Source organism: Chiloscyllium plagiosum, unplaced genomic scaffold (assembly GCF_037043375.1).
Source record: "Chiloscyllium plagiosum isolate Xiang-an unplaced genomic scaffold, Cpla_swu_hap1 HiC_scaffold_6, whole genome shotgun sequence".
Lineage (NCBI taxonomy): Eukaryota > Metazoa > Chordata > Chondrichthyes > Orectolobiformes > Hemiscylliidae > Chiloscyllium > Chiloscyllium plagiosum.
The window spans coordinates 116,435,341-116,455,005 of NW_028270144.1; the positions used below are offsets into that span (position 1 = coordinate 116,435,341).

Genomic DNA, 19,665 nt, shown 5'->3' on the forward strand with positions numbered 1-19,665 from the left:
CCCTGCTGTGCATGTGTCACACGTGGACACAGACATGGATACATAAACAAGTGAAAACAGGCACACACAAACATATGCACACACAAATACAGGATCACACACAGACATGCACACAGACACATTCTCTCAAAACACACAAACACTAAATACACACATGCAGACTCAACACACAGATATATATCACACGCACATACACACGCATGCAGATACACACTAAAACACAGATATACACACACACAGACCCTTAGACATACACCTCACACTCACAGAGACACACACGACAGACACACATATCACACATACAGGTATACACAGACACATATTCACACAGACACACACAACGGAAGACATTGATATTGTGGTTATGCTATTGGACTGATACTCCAGCAATCCAAGCCAATATTCTGAGGTCCTGGGTTTAGATCCCACTGAAGCAAAAGGTGAAAATTTGAATTCAATAACAATCTGAAATTAACAGCTAGTGTAATGGTGACTACATAACCACTGTCCATTGTTGTAAAAGCAGATTAGAAAGTTAGTAGTAATGGGGGATATACTGTCTAGTTTACAGGTGAGATCGGGAGCCCCATATGGTCTGTTGCTTCCCATACTACCCATGCCACAGTCTTCACCATCTAGGCAAAGGGAGTCGAATGCTTGGCTTGAGGGATGGTGCAGATTGGAAGGGTTCAGAGTTTTGGAGTATTGGGATCACTTTTAGGAAAGGAGGAAGTTGTTCAGAAGAGATGGGCTTCACCTGAGCTGAAATGGAACTAATCTCTTGACTGAGAGATTAAATAGTATAGTGGGGGTAAATCCAAACTTGTAAGGCAGGGGGTAGGATAACTCATGAACTATCAGAGACAGCTAAAGAGAGAAGACGGTTAGCGGGGTAAGGAAGTGAAGGAAGGCTTGAATGTTGGCAATGAAGAAAGAAATGGTCACCTTCCAATGGGCAAGGAAAAGGTAAATTGTATGTGTGACAATGCACAGAGTACACTGAACAAAACTGGAGAATTGGAAGCAGAAATTGCTCTGGGTGTTAGGACATAGTAGCAACAACAGAAATGTAGCTCAAGTCAGAACAGGACTGGATACTTAATGTATGGGGTTACAGAGCTTTTCAGACAAACAGGGCAGATTAAAAGGACATATAACAGTCTTGATCAAAAAATAGTATCATTACCCTTAAATGAGATGCATTTAATTACAATCAATTTGGTTGGAGGAGGGAAACAGGAAGGGAGCAGTAACCCTGTTGGGTATTTATTATAGGCCTTCAAATAGTAAAAGAGAGGATTGGAGGCAGGTTATGGAATTCTACAGGACAGGAAGAGGAGAAATTTCGGCAATGTAAGCAGGAGCATTTCCTGGAACAGTCCATTTCCTGATTACAAGGGATGATGATGCATTGGATCTAATCCTAGGAAATGAGGCAGGCCAAGTAGAGAATGTAGAGTGAGGGAACATTTGGGAAATAGCAATCACAACTTAATGAGGTTTAATATTAGGTTTGAAAAGGATTACAATCAATCCTTCAAGATTTCAGATTGAAAAAGAACAGGTTTTAGGGGTCTAAAAATTGGGCTGGAGTATTTCGATTGAAAATGCATTTTGATAGATAAAACAGTGGATGAATAATGGGAGAATTTCAAAAGAGAGATGAATTGGGTGCAATGAGAAATAAATATGGGGTATCCAAAGTTAGGATATCTTGGATGACTAAGATTATTGATGAGAAAATAATGAAGAGAAAAGAAGTATATAATGCAAGCAATAATAGGAATAGGAAATAAATGTGGGAGGGAGGCCAAGCTGGGATAAGAGTCAGAAAGTGTGGCGCTGGAAAAAGCACAGGATGAAAGACTCATGCACAAAATGTCGATTCTCCTGCTCCTCGGATGCTGCCTGTTATGCTATGCTTTTCCAGCACCACACTTTTCAACCCTGACTCTCCAGCATCTGCAGTCCTCACTTTCTCCAAGACTGGAATAAGGAAGGCAAAGAGGAAGCATGAGAAAAGGATTGCAGGTCGTGCTAAAACACAAGGTAAAATATTCTTCAAATATATTGACAGCAAGAGATTAGGGAAGGATAGAGTGGGGCCCATAAGGAACACACAGTGTAAGTTGCTCACTGAAGCAAAGGATATGAAAGAGGAATTAACTTAATATATTGCTTCTGTCTTTACCAAATTTCCAAGTGACACAGATCCACAGAAGTGTGGTTGAGCCTTATCTAAGCCATTAGGGATGGGCAAGAATTGCTGTAAATAAAATATTACCATGGCAATAAAGTGATGTCTACATCTCCTGAATAAATAAAGCTGCCAGCTGCCAACATTGGAAAATTATGGTGACTCAAGTAGATAATTGGACTCAAAAGCACACAAGTCAGGCCCTTCTGTCAAGGATCTGCTGTTGGATAAAACTCTTTCTATTCAGTCCCTATGTGAGAAGAGTCAATGTTTTTTGCCATATTTGCAATATTTGCTATATTCGTTAGGATTCCAGAAAACCTCATTAGCCAGAGGGTCAACTTCTGTTGGTTTAAAACAGCAGATGTTATTTATAGAGTCATAGATAGTCATAGAGATGTACAGCACGGAAACAGACTCTTTGGTCCAACCCGTCCATGCCGACCAGATATCCCAACCCAATCTAGTCCCACCTGCCAGCTCCCGGCCCATATCCCTCCAAACCCTTCCTCTTCATATACGCATCCAAATGCCTCCTAAATGTTGCAATTGTACCAGCCTCCACCACATCCTCTGGCAGCTCATTCCATACACGTACCACCATCTGCGTGAAAATTTGTGGGCGGCACGGTGGCACAGTGGTTAGCACTGCTGCCTCACAGCGCCAGAGACCCGGGTTCAATTCCCGACTCAGGCGACTGACTGTGTGGAGTTTGCACATTCTCCCCGTGTCTGCGTGGGTTTCCTCCGGGTGCTCCGGTTTCCTCCCACAGTCCAAAAGATGTGCGGGTCAGGTGAATTGGCCATGCTAAATTGCCCATAGTGTTAGGTTAAAGGGGTAAATGTAGGGGTATGGGTGGGTTGCGCTTCGGCGGGTCGGTGTGGACTTGTTGGGCCGAAGGGCCTGTTTCCACACTGTAAGTAATCTAATCTAATCTAATCTAATCTAATCTAATCTGTAAGTAATCTAATCTAATCTAATCTAAAATGTTGCTCCTTAGGTCTCTTTTCTATCTTTCCCCCTCACCCTTAACCTATGCCCTCTAGTTCTGGACACCCCCACCCCAGGGAAAAGACTTTGTCTATTTATCCTATCCATGCCCCTCATAATTTTGTAAACCTCTATAACGTCATCCCTCAGCCTCCAACGCTCCAGAGAACACAGCCCCAGCCTATTCAGCCTCTCCCTGTAGCTCAAATCCTCCAACCCTGGCAACATCCTTGTAAATCTTTTCTGAACCCTTTCAAGTTTCACAACATCTTTCCGATAGGAAGGAGACCAGAATTGTACTCAATATTGCAACAGTGGCCTAACCAATGTCCTGTACAGCCACAACATGACCTCCCAACTCCTGTACACAATACACTGACCAATAAAGGAAAGCATACCAAATGCCCTCTTCACTATCCTCTCTACCTGTGACTCCAATTTCAAGGAGCTATGAACCTGCACTCCAAGATCTCTTTGTTCAGCAACAGTGATTTATAAAAACATCAGAACATGAGAAAAATCATCAGCCAAGGTTGCATGTGAGCCCACAGCTGAGGTGTGAATCTAAACAATGTTATCTTACACCGGCCAAATTTCTGAGGCCAGGAGGAGAAGACAGGCTGTCCCGGGATTGCTTACTCCAGAGGTTATGCTGTTTTGCATGCATATTTTAAACCCTGAGGCCTTTAGTCAGCAGTTGGATGGGACATCAACACATTCACAACCTATGGATGGGTCACAAGGCCACTTAAGTGGTTTTGCAGATCAGCCCCCCACTGTGGAACCAGTGAAATATGACACCTTCTGGTGTGAGTTGAGGAGCCAAGACACAGGAGGACTTTGCATTTTATTTCAATAAAACCCTCGTTATTAAGCCGCACTGTGCATGGCTGCTGGCCATCTAATCAAGGGGTTGTGCCATCAGGTTCCTGCCTGGTATCTTTCTTTCACCGACAGAAATATTTTTTCTTGAGATGTAGGTCTTATGGGCTGGCCAATAATTGTCCCTAATTTTCTTTGAGTTGGTGGTGGGTAGCTGCTTTCTTGAAATTCTGTTTTCCCTGAGCTGCAGGTCCCTTGGGATAAAGGTAGGCTGTTAGGAAGAGAATTCCAGAATTTTGACCCAGGGACATTGAAAGAGCAATGATATATTTTCAAATCAGGTTGCTGATATTTTGTTTGGACATTGGAATATTGTGTTGGAATATTGTGAGCAATTCCGGTCTCCTTCCTATCAGAAAGATGTTGTGAAACTTGAAAGGGTTCAGAAAAGATTTACAAGGATGTTGCCAGGATTGAGGAATTGAGCTATAGGGAAAGGCTAAACAGGCTGGGGCTGTTTTCCCTCGATCATCAGAGCCTGAGGGGTGACATTATAGAGGTTTATAAAATCATGAGGGGCATGGATAGGATAAATAGACAAAGTCTTTTCCCTGGGGTGGGGGAGTCCAGAACTAGAGGGCATAGGTTTAGGGTAAGAGGAGACAGATATATAAGAGACCTAAGGGGCAACTTTTTCATGCAGAGTGAGGTATGTGTATGGAATAAGTTGCCAGAGGAAGTGGTGGAGGTTGTACAATTGCAACATTTAAAAGGCATTTAGATGGGTATATGTATAGGAAGGGTTTTGAGGGATATGGGCCGGATGATGGCAGGTGGGACTAGATTGGGTTGGGATATCTGTTCTGCATGGACAAGTTGGACCGAAGGGTCTGTTTCCGTGCTGTACATCTCTATGACTCTATGACTTTATGCTGTGTGACCTGGGAAGTATCTTGTCAGTAGCGCTATTCCCATGTATCTGCAGCCTTTGTCTTTCAAGCTACTATCACCTAAATTCCTGGTATGGAAGGTGTTAATTAAAAATTCTTGGTGGGGTGTTAAGATACATCTTGTAGGTGGTCCACATGCTGCCAATGTTTAGGACAATTGATGGACAGACAATCGAATGGACAGCTTTGTCCAGGATGACACCAAGCTTCTTAGGATCAGAGGGTGTCTCCATTTTGAGGCATCCATATTAGACTTGAAATGTGAACGTTATTTCTCTCTCACATACGCTGCTTGACCTGTTGGCTTCTTCCAACACCTTCTGTTTATAATCTGTTTGCTTTCATGGTTGGGTCTGTGTACTTTTACTTGAACCCAAAGCAACTTGACTCAAATGGTGGAAGTGTGCCAACTGAACCATGGCCAATGCATAATTAGGCCAAACATTAAATCGCTGAGCTATTTATATTTTAACCAACTTGTCAGTAGATTATTTATAGGCTAATTTCTGGTTCACTGAAGCTGTTTATTGTCGTCATTGTAATGAGCTGAAAATGTGTTGCTGGAAAAGCGCAGCAGGTCAGGCAGCATCCAAGGAGCAGGAGAATCGACGTTTCGGGCATGAGCCCTTCTTCAGGAATCAGGGAGGAAGAGAGCTTCTTCAAGGAAGGCATCCTTGTAAGAGGATTCGCAGTAGGTTAAAATCTTCTAGGAGAAAGAGAGGACTGCAGATGCTGGAGATCAGAGCTGAAAATGTGTTGCTGGAAAAGCGCAGCAGGTCAGGCAGCATCCAAGGAGCAGGAGAATCGATGTTTCAGGCATGATCATTCCTGAAGAAAGGCTCATGCCCAAAACATCGATTCTCCTGCTCCTTGGATGCTGCCTGACCTGCTGCGCTTTTCCAGCAACACATTTTCGGCTCTGATCTCCAGCATCTGCAATCCTCACTTTCTCCTAGTCATTGTAATGAGGTCAGCCAGGTGAACCTCATAGAATATAGGTTCCCTGCTTGGGGCTGTTAACCTGGTCCAATCAGGGAGCCCTGGCTGACAGATATAAACAGGAGTTACAGAGGTCCTGTTCCCCTTCAGAGCTGGCTCTGAGAAAGCCGGATCAGTGTCAAGAACTTTCCATATGTAAATAAAGGGTGACTTGACGACTAGATACTGGCTTCTGTGGATTTATTTCACTTAAAGCCTGGGCAATGAGGCTTTTCATATAGAATACGTCCTCCCTGTGATAGCTTTTATAGAGGCCCCATGCCTGGCGAAAATCAGAATGTTAATGAGTGCGAAAATAATATTGTGATATTCACTCATGCATGGAGCAGTTTTGCAGATTCATTGTCATTATGAAATCATGGGTGGCTCAACTGATATTATCAACTACTGTTGCAAAGGGAAATGTTTTTCTCTGTCTTGTGGATAAGATGCATTAAAATAATAATCAGAATATAAAAAATGGGAAAAATGAATATATCTTTAGGCATTATAATTGTTGCTTTATGACATCACTTTCAATAAACACAAGCAAAATTGTCATAACCCATCTTGTTGGAGTTCTCGTGATGATCTTCAATATTCAAGCAAGTCTTATGCAACTCATTACCACTGCTGTTGCATGCTGATTTCCTTTAGTCTTATTGAATCCCCACAGCATAGAAGCAGGCCATTCAGCCTATCGAGTTCACACTGACCCTCCAAAGAGCATTCAAACCAGACTCACACCCCCCCAGCCTATAACCCTGCATTCCCCATGGCTAATCTACCTAGCGCACACATCTCTTGACAATACGGGCAATTTAGTATGACCAATCCCCCTGACCTGCACGTCTTTGGACTGTGGGAGGAGACTCACACAGACACAAGGAGAAGATACAAACTCCACACAGACAGTCACCCAAGGCTGGAATCAAACCCAGATCCCTGCGCTATGAGGCAGCAGTGCTAACCACTGAGCCACTGTGTCACCCATGCTCATGTGTAATAGTTCAGCTGCCTGCATCTACCTGCTATTACTCCATACCCATGTATTTATTAAAGTTCCATTTGAATGTTTTGAATCTGTGTCAATGATTGTATCAGCTGTGCATTCCAGTCATAGTGTAATTGAGATTTACAGCAAAGAAAGAGGCCCTTCAGCCCACTGTGTCCATACTGGTAGTCAAGCACCTATCTACTTTAGCCCTGTGTTCCCTAAGAACTAGAAGGAACCCCTCAAGCCTGCCAATTAATACGATCATGGCTGATCTCATCTCAGCTTCAACTCCACTTACCCACCTACTCTCCATAACCCTTTAATCTTTTGTGAATTAAAAAAGCTGTCTGTTATCTCCTCCTTAAATGTATTCAGTTTCCTGGCATGCACCACCCTCTAGGATATTGAATTCCACTGATGCACAACCCTTTGAGAGAACAACTGAGGCAGTAGGATGGAAAGCATTGTGGAGAAAACCCTTCATTGGGAGTGGATTTGATTGTCACGGAAACTTGCATTCCTCCTCAGCAAAATGCCTGTTCAGTTCACTGAGAAATGCTGTTAAACATCACCGCAGAAGTGGTTTAATGGTTTTGTAAACAGTTTAGCAAGATGTCAACAGAGGAACTTACAGTAGGTGGGACTTCCCAGGAAGTCTGACTAACCTTATTGTGAAGGTAAATGTATAAGCCACGATACACTGAGGAGATTGTGAGGAAGTGGCTTGGGACTTTCTCTCTGAATATGTAATGGACTGTGGTTTCTACATTTGATTATAAATGGCACATTGCATAATCACAAATGCAAATTCTTCCCTGTCCAATGACATCAGAACAGAGCAAAGCCAACATCCCAACAATTTCAGGATGGTGGTGAAATCACCTTGAGGTGATGCATAGGACATAAGAATATAGGAAAACAAAAAAAAAAACCCAGAGAAAACTGCAGATGCTGGAAATCAGAAGCAAAAACCGAAAATGCTGGAGAAACTCAGCAGGTCGGAGTTAATGTTTCTGGTCCAGTGACCCTTCTTCATGACTGGTTCTGCAGCGTGATTTCTCTCCACAGACCTGTTCAGGGTTTCCAGCAATGTCTGTTTGATTTGCAATGCAAGAATATAACTTGATCAGATTAGAATCCCTACAGTGTGAAAACAGGCCCTCTCAGCCCAACAGGTCCACACTGACCCTCCGAAGAGTAACCCACCCAGACCCATTCCTGTACCTTTTATTTACCGCTAACTCATGTACCTAACACAATGGGCAGTTTAGCATGGCCAATTCATCTAACCTGCAATCCTTTGGATTGTGGGAGGAAACTAGAACACCTGAAAGGAACCCACACAGACACGGAGAGAATGTGCAAACTCTGCACAGTTAGTTGCTCGAGGTAGGAATCAATCCCGGGTCCCAGGTGCTGTGAGGCAGCAGTGCTAACCACTGAGCCACTGTGCTGCCCAAACTTGTGAACCTTTGTGCCAGGGATCAGAGAAGACTGAAACTTACTGGGGTAACCTTTGAACTGTCATTACTGGAGTAGCTGCCCATGACTGAAGCTGGCCTGATTTTCATTCCATTGGTCTCCAGAGTGGCAAATTGAAAAGATTGTGAGTACAGGCACCATGCCAACTGTTTGAAGCATTGTCTTTGACCTTCGAATGCAACAAATAACTTTACACACAATAATGGACACAAGACAACATGTGAATAAATATCTCAACAAACTAGCACAAAAATTATAGTCTGAATTCCTTGTTTCTCTAAAGTTTTGAGGAGCGGGCTGCTTAAGGCAAAAACAGAACACGTGGCCTGGAAATAGTTTTACATATGAATTAGGAGCAGAAGTAGGCCATTTGGCCCTTCAACCTATACTTCCATTTAATGAAATTATGACTGATCAGTTGTGTTTCAAATTCCACATTTCGATCAACTGTCCATCCCCTCTGCCCAACAAGAATCTACCTCAAAAATATTTAATAATCTTGACACAGGCATCCTTTGAGGCAATGTTCCAAAGTTGCACATTCCTCTGAGAGAGAAAAAAAATTCCCTCGTCTCTGACCTAAAGGGGTGACACCTAATTTTAAAACAGTGTCTGCTTGTTTGAGACTGACCCCCAAGAGTATACATCTTTTCCAAATCCAGCTTAGCAAGACTGTGTAAGGCCTTATGAACTTCAAGCACATTACCCCTCATTCTTCTAGACTCCAATTAAAACAATTGCAGCCGATCTAATAAATCCTCAAAAGACCAACCACTCATTTCAGGTGTCAATCTAGTAAATGCCTTCTGAACTGACTCCATTTACATTGCATTTACATTTCTGCCTTAAATAAAAAAAAATCAAAGGTGCAAACAGCATTTGAGATATGGTGTCACCAATCCTCCATATAATTAAGCCATAGCCTCTTTATATTTCTGCTCAATTTCTCTTGAATAAAACATAGCATCCCCTTAATCACTTGCTGTACGTTTTTGTGATTCATGCACCAGAGTACCTGGATGACTCTGGACTTTGGAAATCTTCAGAGTTGAGAGTGTGTTGCTGGAAAAGCACAGCAGGGCAGGCAGCATCTGAGGAGCAGGAAAATCGACGTTTCAGGCAAAGGCCCTTCGTCAGGATCCTGATGATGGGCTCCAGACCGAAACATCGACTTTCCTGCTCCTTGGATGCTGCCTGACCAGCTGTGCTTTTCCAGCAACACACTCTCAACTCTGATCTCCAGCATTTGTCGACCTCACTATCCTCTTTGGAAATCTTCAGTCCTTTTTCATTTAAATAATACTCTGCTTTTCTAAAATTCTTCAAAAGGAGTGATTTTACATTTTCCAACATTATGCTCCATCTGCCAAACTTTGGCCCATTCACTTAATCTGTCTACATCCACCTGAATCCTTGTTATGTTAATCCTCCATGATAGTATCTTACACCTCTGATTTCTCTTCACGGATGCTGCTAGACCTGCTGAGCTTTTCCAGCAATTTCAAATTTTGTTTCTAATTTACAGTATCTGCAGTTCTTTCGGTCTTTATTTATCCAATACAACCCTGATTCCTTTTCTATCTGCTATAAACTACCCATTACAGAGAGTGGTGAACTCAGCCCGGACAATCACAAAGGCCAACCTCCCATCTATAGAATCCATCTACCAGGCCCACTGTCAAGGAAAGGCCTCCAGCATTCTTAAAGATCCATCCCACCCTGGCAATGCTTTTTGACAACCTTTACCACCAGGGAGAAGGTGTGTGCCTGAACACACACACCAGCCGATTTCGTAACAGTTTCTACCCTAATGTTAGAATACCGAATGGACTCATAAACCCTTAACATTCGCCTATACCTGTGTTTTTGTTTTTGCCACTGTTTACCTATTATTTACTTACCTATGCTATTTAACTGTGTGATCTGCCTGTATTGCTCACAAGACAAAGCTTTTCACTGTGCCTCGGTTTACATGACAATAAATTCAATTCAATTCAACTCAATTTAATTCAATTCTCACCCTCCAGAAGAAAAACACTGCTTTGATTTACTCATTTCCTTTGTCAGATATCTACAGAAAGTCAGGCTTTTATCTTCGTATTGAATATGTCTGTAATTTTTTCAATTATTTCATTGGCACAGGTAATCACATTTCCTCAATCCACAACCTGTCGTGTATGTTTTATAATGACCGAAAAATGACCTGTACCTGGGGTATTCGCGCACAAGCACCAGCGGATGCACAGTACCGTTTGTCTTATGGGTAAGTGTAAACATTTACTCATCTAGAGCCTGAAATGGCTGTTTTGAGTTCTATCAGAATTTAAGAGATGGTGCGTTTCAATTCAAAAGCAAAATTGTGCAGATTGTGGAAATCTGATATTAAGAGCAGAAAATCTTCAGCTAATCTGGCAGCATCTGTGGAAACAGAAGCAGGGTTAAGAGGCAGAACGGTCTGGAGCCTGTGGAGGCAGGGCCAGGTTAGTGTTGTGGGCTTCTCTGGCAGCCAAGTTGCAATGTCACTCAGTCCCTTCCCGCCACTCAGATATCTCCCTGCCTTAGGCCATGAGCTGTTGTTACTACACCGAACCCAATCAGCCTTTCTCACTCTGCATTCACAATACAATAAAGTTAGCCCCCAAATAGTCGCTCCAGTGATTCCTAACTTGTGAATAACCAATCCCAGACTTTGTGAATAATTCATTACTAGACATCAGTTTAGTATCTTAAGTAAAATATTTAACAGTGTATTAGTTGCAAAATAACTTCAGCAGAGAGAAAATTAAATAACACAGTCAGCTGTTTAATGTCAGCCTCCATTCAAACAGTCAAACAAACAAAGGGAAGGGGTAAATAAATGAAAATATCACATTTAGCTTTATCTGATCGCTGTAAATGTGTACTCCTTGGCTGTTTTCTAAAACATTAAACAGAGTCACCCAGACAAAGGTAGCACTGCTTCAAACTCAGCTTTCTACTCTTTGAACTTTTCGAAGCAGTTTATCAGACTAGGCAAGATTGGGTAGTCCCTCTCGCTGTTTGGGAGAGGTGCAACTGCAATAAAGTCAGCCTCTATAGACTAGTTGGTTAAGGGTGTGGAGGAAGTGGCTAATGGAGTCACCCCTCTAAAGAGAAGGCTATGAGCAGAAATGATCCCATGAGGGGGACTTTTCTTCTTCATTTGACAGGGCCTGCCACCTCATCAACCCCCCGCAAATATTTGAATACATTCACCTATTTGATTGTGCCTCCATTCAGAGGCACTGTCCAATTCTCAGAGCCACCTTAGCAGAGCATAACAGTCCAGGAGGCTGCTAATGCCCTGAAATTGGGTAAGCAATATCAGGAGTCTGTCCACCATCCTGTCATTACCTTAACTGATGTGATAATCATTCTTTCAGAAAAGATGCATTACTCACGCGTGCACACGCTCATTTACTTCTTTAATATGATCTTTCCAGGATTTTATATGAACAAAATACCGAGTCCAGAACAATCTCTCGTAAGAATGGTTGGAGAAATGTGACCTGCCATGTTCAGGACGTTGGCTTTGTGCTCTTCAACGAGATGCAGATTTGTGTCACTGAATTAGGCCAAAACTTCTCAAAACCTCACTGCATAGATTTGACACCAGTCATCTATTGTAAGAGTCATTCATTTTCAATTTATATTGACTTTAGTTCTCTATTGTAAGATTGAAATAACTCCTAAAAATAAACGTACCTATTTATAGCCACAATGGCATTAACAATAAGAATCGAAACCCACCATTAAGGGTAGCCCCCCACTCCCACATTAGCCACATTACTGAACGAGCTGGATGAGTCCTGAAGTACATAGTCGCTCGACTGGGTCTGTGGCAGCAGGGTAGGGCACTAACAAGAGGGAAAAACATACTTGACCTGATCCTCACCAAATTGCCTGCCGCAGATGCATCTGTCCAGGACAGTATCGGTAAGACTGGCCCCTCATAATCCTTTGGAGATGTAGTCCCATCTTCCCATTAAGGATAATTTTCATCATGTGTGGCATGATCACTGTGGTAAATGAGATAGATTTTGAACCGAACTAGCAATGCAAGACTGGGCATCTGTAAGGCATTGTGGACCATCACCTGCAGCAGAATTGTACTCCACCACAACCTGCAATGTGAGGTTGTGAATGGGAACGGACAATTACACAACTTATTGAAGGAGGAGGCTCCACAAATATCCCCAGCGATAGGAGAGCCTAGCACATTAGTGCAAGCTATTGTATTTTGTATTTGCTATAATCTTCAGTCAGAAGTGCTGGGTGGATGACCTGCCTCAGCATCCTGTGGAGGTCCCCAGCATCGCAGATACCAGTCTTCAACCAATTCAATTCACTCTGTGTGATATCAAGGAACGGTAGGAGGCACTGGATACAGCAAAAGCTAAAAGGCCCTGAAAACATATCAGCAATAGTATTGATGACAGGTGCTCCAGAATTATCTGTGTCCCTAGCCAAGCTCTTCCAGTATAACTACAACTACCTGGTAATTTTGCAAACACTTCAGGTATGCCGTCTACACTAAAAAACAGCGTATATCCAACCCAGCCAATTACACCCTATCAGTCTATCCTCAATCTTTCTGTGAAGTGATGGAATGAGTCCTCACGTGCAATCACGGAACATCTACTCAGCAATAACTAGCTCACTGTTGCTCAGTTTGGGTTCCGCCGGGGCACTTAATTCTTGCATTCATTACTGTCTTCACTCAAACATGAACAAAGAATGAATTCCAAAGGTGATGTGAGAATGAGTACCCTTGACAGCAAGGCTGCATTTGAGCAAAAGTCACAACAAGAAACCCAAGCAAACCTGGACTTATTAGGAATCAGTGCATCTACTCTTGGACACTTGGAGTCATGTCTAGTACATAGGACAATGCTTTTGGTTGTCAGAGATCAGTCATCTCAGCTAAAGGACATCTCTCCTCAGGAAACTCAATTGGAAAAGGACATCATTTGTTATTGAATGCCAAAATAGTACCACTACTCTTAGAATATAGTCCCAACTGGGAGAGATAGTTCTGCAGACCGAGTCCAGGATCTGTTTTCTTTTCATTTAACTTATTTTCTAATCAGCCTGTTCACTGACCTTATTACCCACTTCTGGAGCAGGTGGGACTTGAACTCAAGCCTTCTGGTCCAGGATAAGTACACTACTACTGTGCCACAGGAGGGGCCTTAGGGTCTGTTTTTTTTTTACCCCAAGACCAGGAAAACACCCGTGTGGCCATTCGAATGTTTGCAAACAAAGCTTATTAAGAGAAAAGCTAACATCAAAAAGTGAGGGGGGTGGTGGTAGGGAGAGAGGGAAGGGACTAAATCAAAGTTGAGTTGGAGGAGGAAATAAAGCACTCACCCTCCACCCTCAACACAGCCACAAAGTAAACAGTTGGGTTGATGAGAGTCCATGAACCACAAATAGCAAAGAGTGTGGCATTTGAACACACTTGTGTGGAACACAATGAATTAACAATCTATTGCCCTAATGTCTCCGTCACCATATCACACCATGGTCTGCTTTATTTTCTTTTATTTTATTTATTTTCTAATTAACCTGTTCAAAGGTGTTATTACTCACCTCTGGAGCAGGTGGGACTTGAACCTGTGCCTCCTGGTCCAGAGATAGAACTCTATTTCTGTGTCATAGGAGGCCCCTCACGGTCTGCTTTATAAAGGGCTCAAGTGATGAGTTCCATCTGGGTGGGCCATCGTCTGTTACCAAAGAAACTCATACTCAACAAGCTCCACAGGGAGTTTAATTAATGGGCCTCGTAGGAGCTATCACTGTAGGTCCAAACATCTTCAGCTCTTTCATCAATGACCCTCTCTCCATCATAAGGCCAGAAATGGAGATGTTCACAAAGAATTGCACAATGTTTAGCACCATTAGCAACTCCTCAGATACTGAAGCTATCCATGTGCAAATGCAGCAAGACCCAGGCAATATTCAGGGTTGGGTTAACAATTAGTAAGTAACTTTGGTGCCACACAAGTGCCAGGCAATGATCATGTCCAGTAAGAGACAATCTAACCATTGCCCATTGAATTCAATGACATTACCATCACTAAAGCCCTATCGATTTCCTAGTAATTATCATTGCCCATAAACTAAATTGGACTGGCCACTTTTTTCTGTGGCTACAAAAGCAAATGAAAAGTAAGGAATCCTGCAGCAAGTAACTCACCGCCTAACTCCACAAAGTCTGTCCACTATCTACAAGGTACAAATCAGGATTGTGATGGAATACTCCTCTTCTTGTTTGGATTAGTGTAGCACCAACAATACTCAAAAATACTCTGTTTAGGACCGGGCAGCCCATTTGATTGGCTCTGTATCCACAAGCACCACTCCCTGCACCTCCAATATTCATTCGCAGCAGTGTTTCCCATCTACAAGATGCACTGAACTTTCCAAACTCATATGCACTACCATCTAAAAGAACAAGGGCAACCGATAAATGGACACACCAACCCTTGGAAATGCTTCATAATTTCTTCAACGTCATTTGGCCAAAATCCTTGACTTCCAGCAGCATTGTGGGTCTACCTACAGCATGTGGTCTGTAGGTTTTCAAGAAAACAGCTTGTCAAGTGCAAATAGAGGGGCAAAAACACTGGTCCCAGCAAATGCCAACCCAGTTAACATCACCAACATTGCATGAATGAATGAGAAAAGCAAGTGCTCTGTACCAAATATAATGGCAATGGATGATAATTTGAAGGAACCTGTAACATTTTAACATTAATATATTATCTGTCTTGATTTAGATAAGGTCAGTCCTCCAATTAACATTACAGTCAAAGAAAATGCAGTAATATGGGATCAACCAGAAGGTACACATCCTTCCTTTGACTTTTATTATCAGATACAAGTCACAGAGCAGAGTACCAACGTCATGAAGGTAAATAAGTTTGGATCTCACTAATTGTTTTACTCAACACAATCCCACATCACTTTTACAGCAGCTGTCAAAACTCTGTTCTCCTGTCCTAAAAATGGTAACACACAATGACTCATTATGCCTGTACTCACTGACTTACATCAACTCCTGGTCTCAAAATGATCCAATTGTATGCTTGTTTTCGAATTTCTCCTTGAATCGTCAGATTCTTCTCTCTGTCACCTCGTCCAGCGCATGAAACCTCTGAGATCTCTGCTTGAAACCAACTCACCTCCTGTGCATCCCTGATGTTCATCACCCCATCATTAACAGTGCCTATCAGTGCCTTGATCCTACATTCCTTGGATTTCCTTCACTAAGTCTCTCTACATCTCCGCCTTCAGAATGACCTTAAAACCTATCATTTTGATCAAGTTTTAGGTCACATGCTTCTCTTTAGGCACACTATGATGTTGACGATTCTGTTTAAAGGTAAATTATAGTTGGTGCAGTTATACATATCCCAACCTGTAAATGCAATAAGTCGATGCGCAAAAGGGTCATGTAACAAATGCCTGTATGCATGCAGTCCCTGGCATTGTTTGCTGTATAAAGTTGCAGAAGATGCTTGGTTCTGAAAGGGTTAATGCTGAGGAGCGCATTAAGCTCCACTCAATATGATGTTGCCATAAAGACTTACTGGGGAAAACAATGTGGATTTTGAAGGAGATAGACTTACTATTTCAACCTCCTCATGGCCTAGCTAACATACCAATGTTAATTGTACTGGATTTCTATCTTGCAATAAACTATCTCTTATATAAGACAAGATCTTTTGTATTATCTATCTTGTGGTTTATCTCTGCCACACTAGACAAAGTAGATCCAGTAGATCCCAACCTGAAAGGAGGATGGTGGCAGCAAATCTATCTTACAGTGACTAAGAGTCACTGCTAACTCATTCAACATGGTGAGCAGTGGTGAGGATCCATCACCCACAACGCTACTAATGAAGCTAGATGTGCAGGATACATTACCCATCATGGTAGTGTCATTGAAAGTCAAGAATGCCAAGAAGATTTTGTTTTATTTCACATAGTGATGCCGCTTGCAATTTTTAAACTCAAACTGGAATGTTGCCCACACCCTACTCCAGATTAGCAGGAATAGCTCCATTTCCAGCAGATTGGATAGCATTTTTAGATAGCGTTAATGTTTAAGATTAACCTTTTCTGATGCAGGGTCATCAACCTGGAAAGTTAACTGTTGCTGTCCCCACACATGCTCTTGAGTATTTCCAGAATTTTCTGTTTATGTTTCAGATTTTCAGATACACTGTATACAGTTTGTTGCTTCTCAAGTGGCATCATTTTGTCTTTTCTTCAACATCCATTACCCTATAGACTAATTTCTCTGCATTAAATTGAAGTAATGTAAGCCCATAAGAAATAGAAATAGGAGTCTCCCATTCAGGCCCAAGAGCCTGGTCCACCATTTAATAAGATCATGCTACTTTTCTGCCCATTCCCTGGAACCCTTGATTCCCATGCGGACTAAGAATCTATCTATCTCCTTGTTGAATATACACAAGGACTCTTGCCCCACAGCTCTCTGTGGCAAAGAGTTCCAAAGTGTTACAATCCTCCGAGAGAAGACAGTTTTCCTCATTCAAGTCTTAAATTGGAGGTCCTTCATTCTGAGACTATGCCCTCTGGTCCTAGACTCTCCCAAGAGGGGAACCATCCTCTCCGTACTTACCCTGTCAAGCCCCTTAAAAATCCTATATGTTTCAATGAGTCCCAACCTGTTTAACCTTTGCTCATAAGACAGTCCCTTACCTCCATACAAGGGATCATCCGAGTCAAACATCTCAACTCAGACTCAGGCGACTGACTGTGTGGAGTTTGCACGTTCTCCCCGTGTCTGCATGGGTTTCCTCCGGGTGCTCCGGTTTCCTCCCACAGTCCAAAAGATGTGCAGGTCAGGTGAATTGGCCATGCTAAATTGCCCGTAGTGTTAGGTATAGGGGTAAATGTAGAGGTATGGGTGGGTTGCGCTTCGGCAGGTCGGTGTGGACTTGTTGGGCCGAAGGGCCTGTTTCCATACTGTAATGTAATCTAATCTAATCTAATCTAATCTAATCTCTGAACAACTCCAATGAAATAATATGTTTCCTGAAATCAGGGGACCAAACCATAGTAGTTCAGGCATGGTCTCACCAGCACCTTGTACAGTTGCAGCCTTATGAATTGCACTAACGTATATAGCATCATTCATGAAATTCTAATGATTATTATATCATTTTAGATTGAAAATGTAACATCCAAAAGCTGGAACATTGAAAATCGGAAGCAAAGCTACTCTGTAAAAGTGAGAGCAAGAATTAATAATCACTTGGACTTTTCTATCTGGAGTGATTGGACTGAGGCTATCATTGTTGGTAAGACTATCACCTCTCCTAACCAGGTTTGCATCACACACCTAGGATTACAATTTAAAATGCATTGGGATTGAGAATAGATTGAGCAGGTAGAACAATTTAGCATCTCTGTCCTTTATACTGATTCCTTCGTCATTCCCACTTTGAGCCCTTGGCAAAGTAATGCGTGGGGGGGTGGATCTAATGAGCAAATGGTTCAGCATAATATACATGAATTATGTGTGTTATTATGCCAATGCTGCCACATTGACTGAGATTTTCAATCAGCAGTGAGCATGGCCCAAATCAAATCCAATGGAATGTCCTTAGAGTGGGAACTGGGGTAATGGATGATATGTGAGACCCTGTTAACGCCACCAATTATCTCAATCCCAGAACTGGTGCTGGGCCATATATGTGGTCTTTGGCTGTCCTATAAAGGGTCTGTCCCATCATGATTCAATTTGGTTTTGTAGGCCTTGGGAAATCCACCAAGTAACCTACAGTACTTTTGAGTTTTGAAATACTCAGAGGACCATTTTCCTGCTCTGGTCCGGTCAGTCTAAACTGTGAATCCCCAGCATTTCACACCCCCACCTGGACCTTCCTGATCTTCCCTCTGAACCACCCAACTGTATCTGTGCCCCCCACAAATGAAGGCCTCTTATTAACCCAACCAATACTTTCATTCTGCGCTGCACAGGGCACCGTCAATCTGAACCATGCACAAATTTCTTTCACCATTCTGATCTCCAATCTCTGTTCAAAGCTCTGATCCAACCTCCACACCACTCCTTCCCCACATCCCCTTGCCCTCCTCACCTTCAATATCCCCCAGAAGCTCATTCCTCACAATAACCCAGACCTCTGTTCTCTTGATAGCTCTTAGCATGCATACTGTATTGGTCGAACCAGGAATAGAGTTAGACCAGAGGAAAGTGGTGATTTATTTCTTGTGGGCAGCTCCTTTGTAGCATGGTTGACTACATTATGTATCAAACTTGTGAAAGCTGACTGTAACATTCTACTGTGAAAGGAATTGCCATTTCATATTTATATGTCGTCTGAAGAATAATACCCTAATCCTTTAGCACTATAAGAATGTTGTTGCCGGGGAACTTGTGCGCTTCAATGCTGCCATCGCTGCCCTCAGTGAAACCTGGCAGGAGAGAAGGGAAGGACAGCTCAGAGAGCAAAGTGAGGACTATACACTTCTCTGGAAAGGGCAGGCCGAAGAGGAGCACCATGAGTATGGAGTCAGCTTCACCATCGAAAACTGGACTGATGGACCAACTCAGAGACTCCCCCTGTGGAAGAAGTGAACACGTCATGACTCTCTGGCTCTCCCTTGCTCGGACCCAGTGTGTCAGGAGATTCAGTGTACATGCACCAACACTCGATGCAGCAGCTGAGGGCAAGGAAGAACTCTACTCCAGCCTTGACCAATCTCTCTCACGGGTTCCTGCGGCGGACAAACTAATCATGCTCAACGACTTCAGCGCCAGAGTCAGCAAAAATGCAGATCTCTGGGGTGATGTAATGTGGAAAGAGAGAGTGGGGAAGCAAAATGCCAATGGCACCCTTCTCTCTGACCAAATGATGTGAACACAACCTCCTCATCACCAACACACTGTTTTGTCAAAGGGATGCATGCAAAACAACATGGCAGCACCTGTGCTCCAAGCACCACCACGTCCATGAATGCGTCATCGTCAGAGTGAGGGATCAGAAAGACAATAGAATCACCCACCCCATGGGACAGGAGCTGCTGGCTGATGGACAGACCATTACCTGGCTGAGCCAGGATCAACATAAATGCAGCTCCGCTGCAGCGGGAACAACAGATGCAGAGCCGCAAGAAGTTGAACACTGAGGCATTCAAAGACCTGGAAAAGAGAGCCTCATACAACCAGTTC

At 42.8% G+C, this 19,665-nt stretch overlaps 1 protein-coding gene across 5 annotated transcripts in view; it reads left to right on the forward strand.

The window, feature by feature from the left end:
* The window catches only part of LOC122551172 (interleukin-21 receptor-like), a 61,469-nt gene that overhangs the window by 24,673 nt on the left and 17,131 nt on the right, over nt 1–19,665 (forward strand). For all 5 annotated transcript variants that reach the window (XM_043692801.2, XM_043692798.2, XM_043692797.2 and 2 more), the window contains 4 exons: nt 10,560–10,680; nt 11,879–12,060; nt 15,218–15,351; nt 17,638–17,770. In XM_043692801.2, coding sequence (XP_043548736.2) covers nt 10,595–10,680; nt 11,879–12,060; nt 15,218–15,351; nt 17,638–17,770 — 535 coding nt within the window. In that variant the 5' untranslated portion in view covers nt 10,560–10,594. The remainder of the gene's footprint in view (nt 1–10,559; nt 10,681–11,878; nt 12,061–15,217; nt 15,352–17,637; nt 17,771–19,665) is intronic.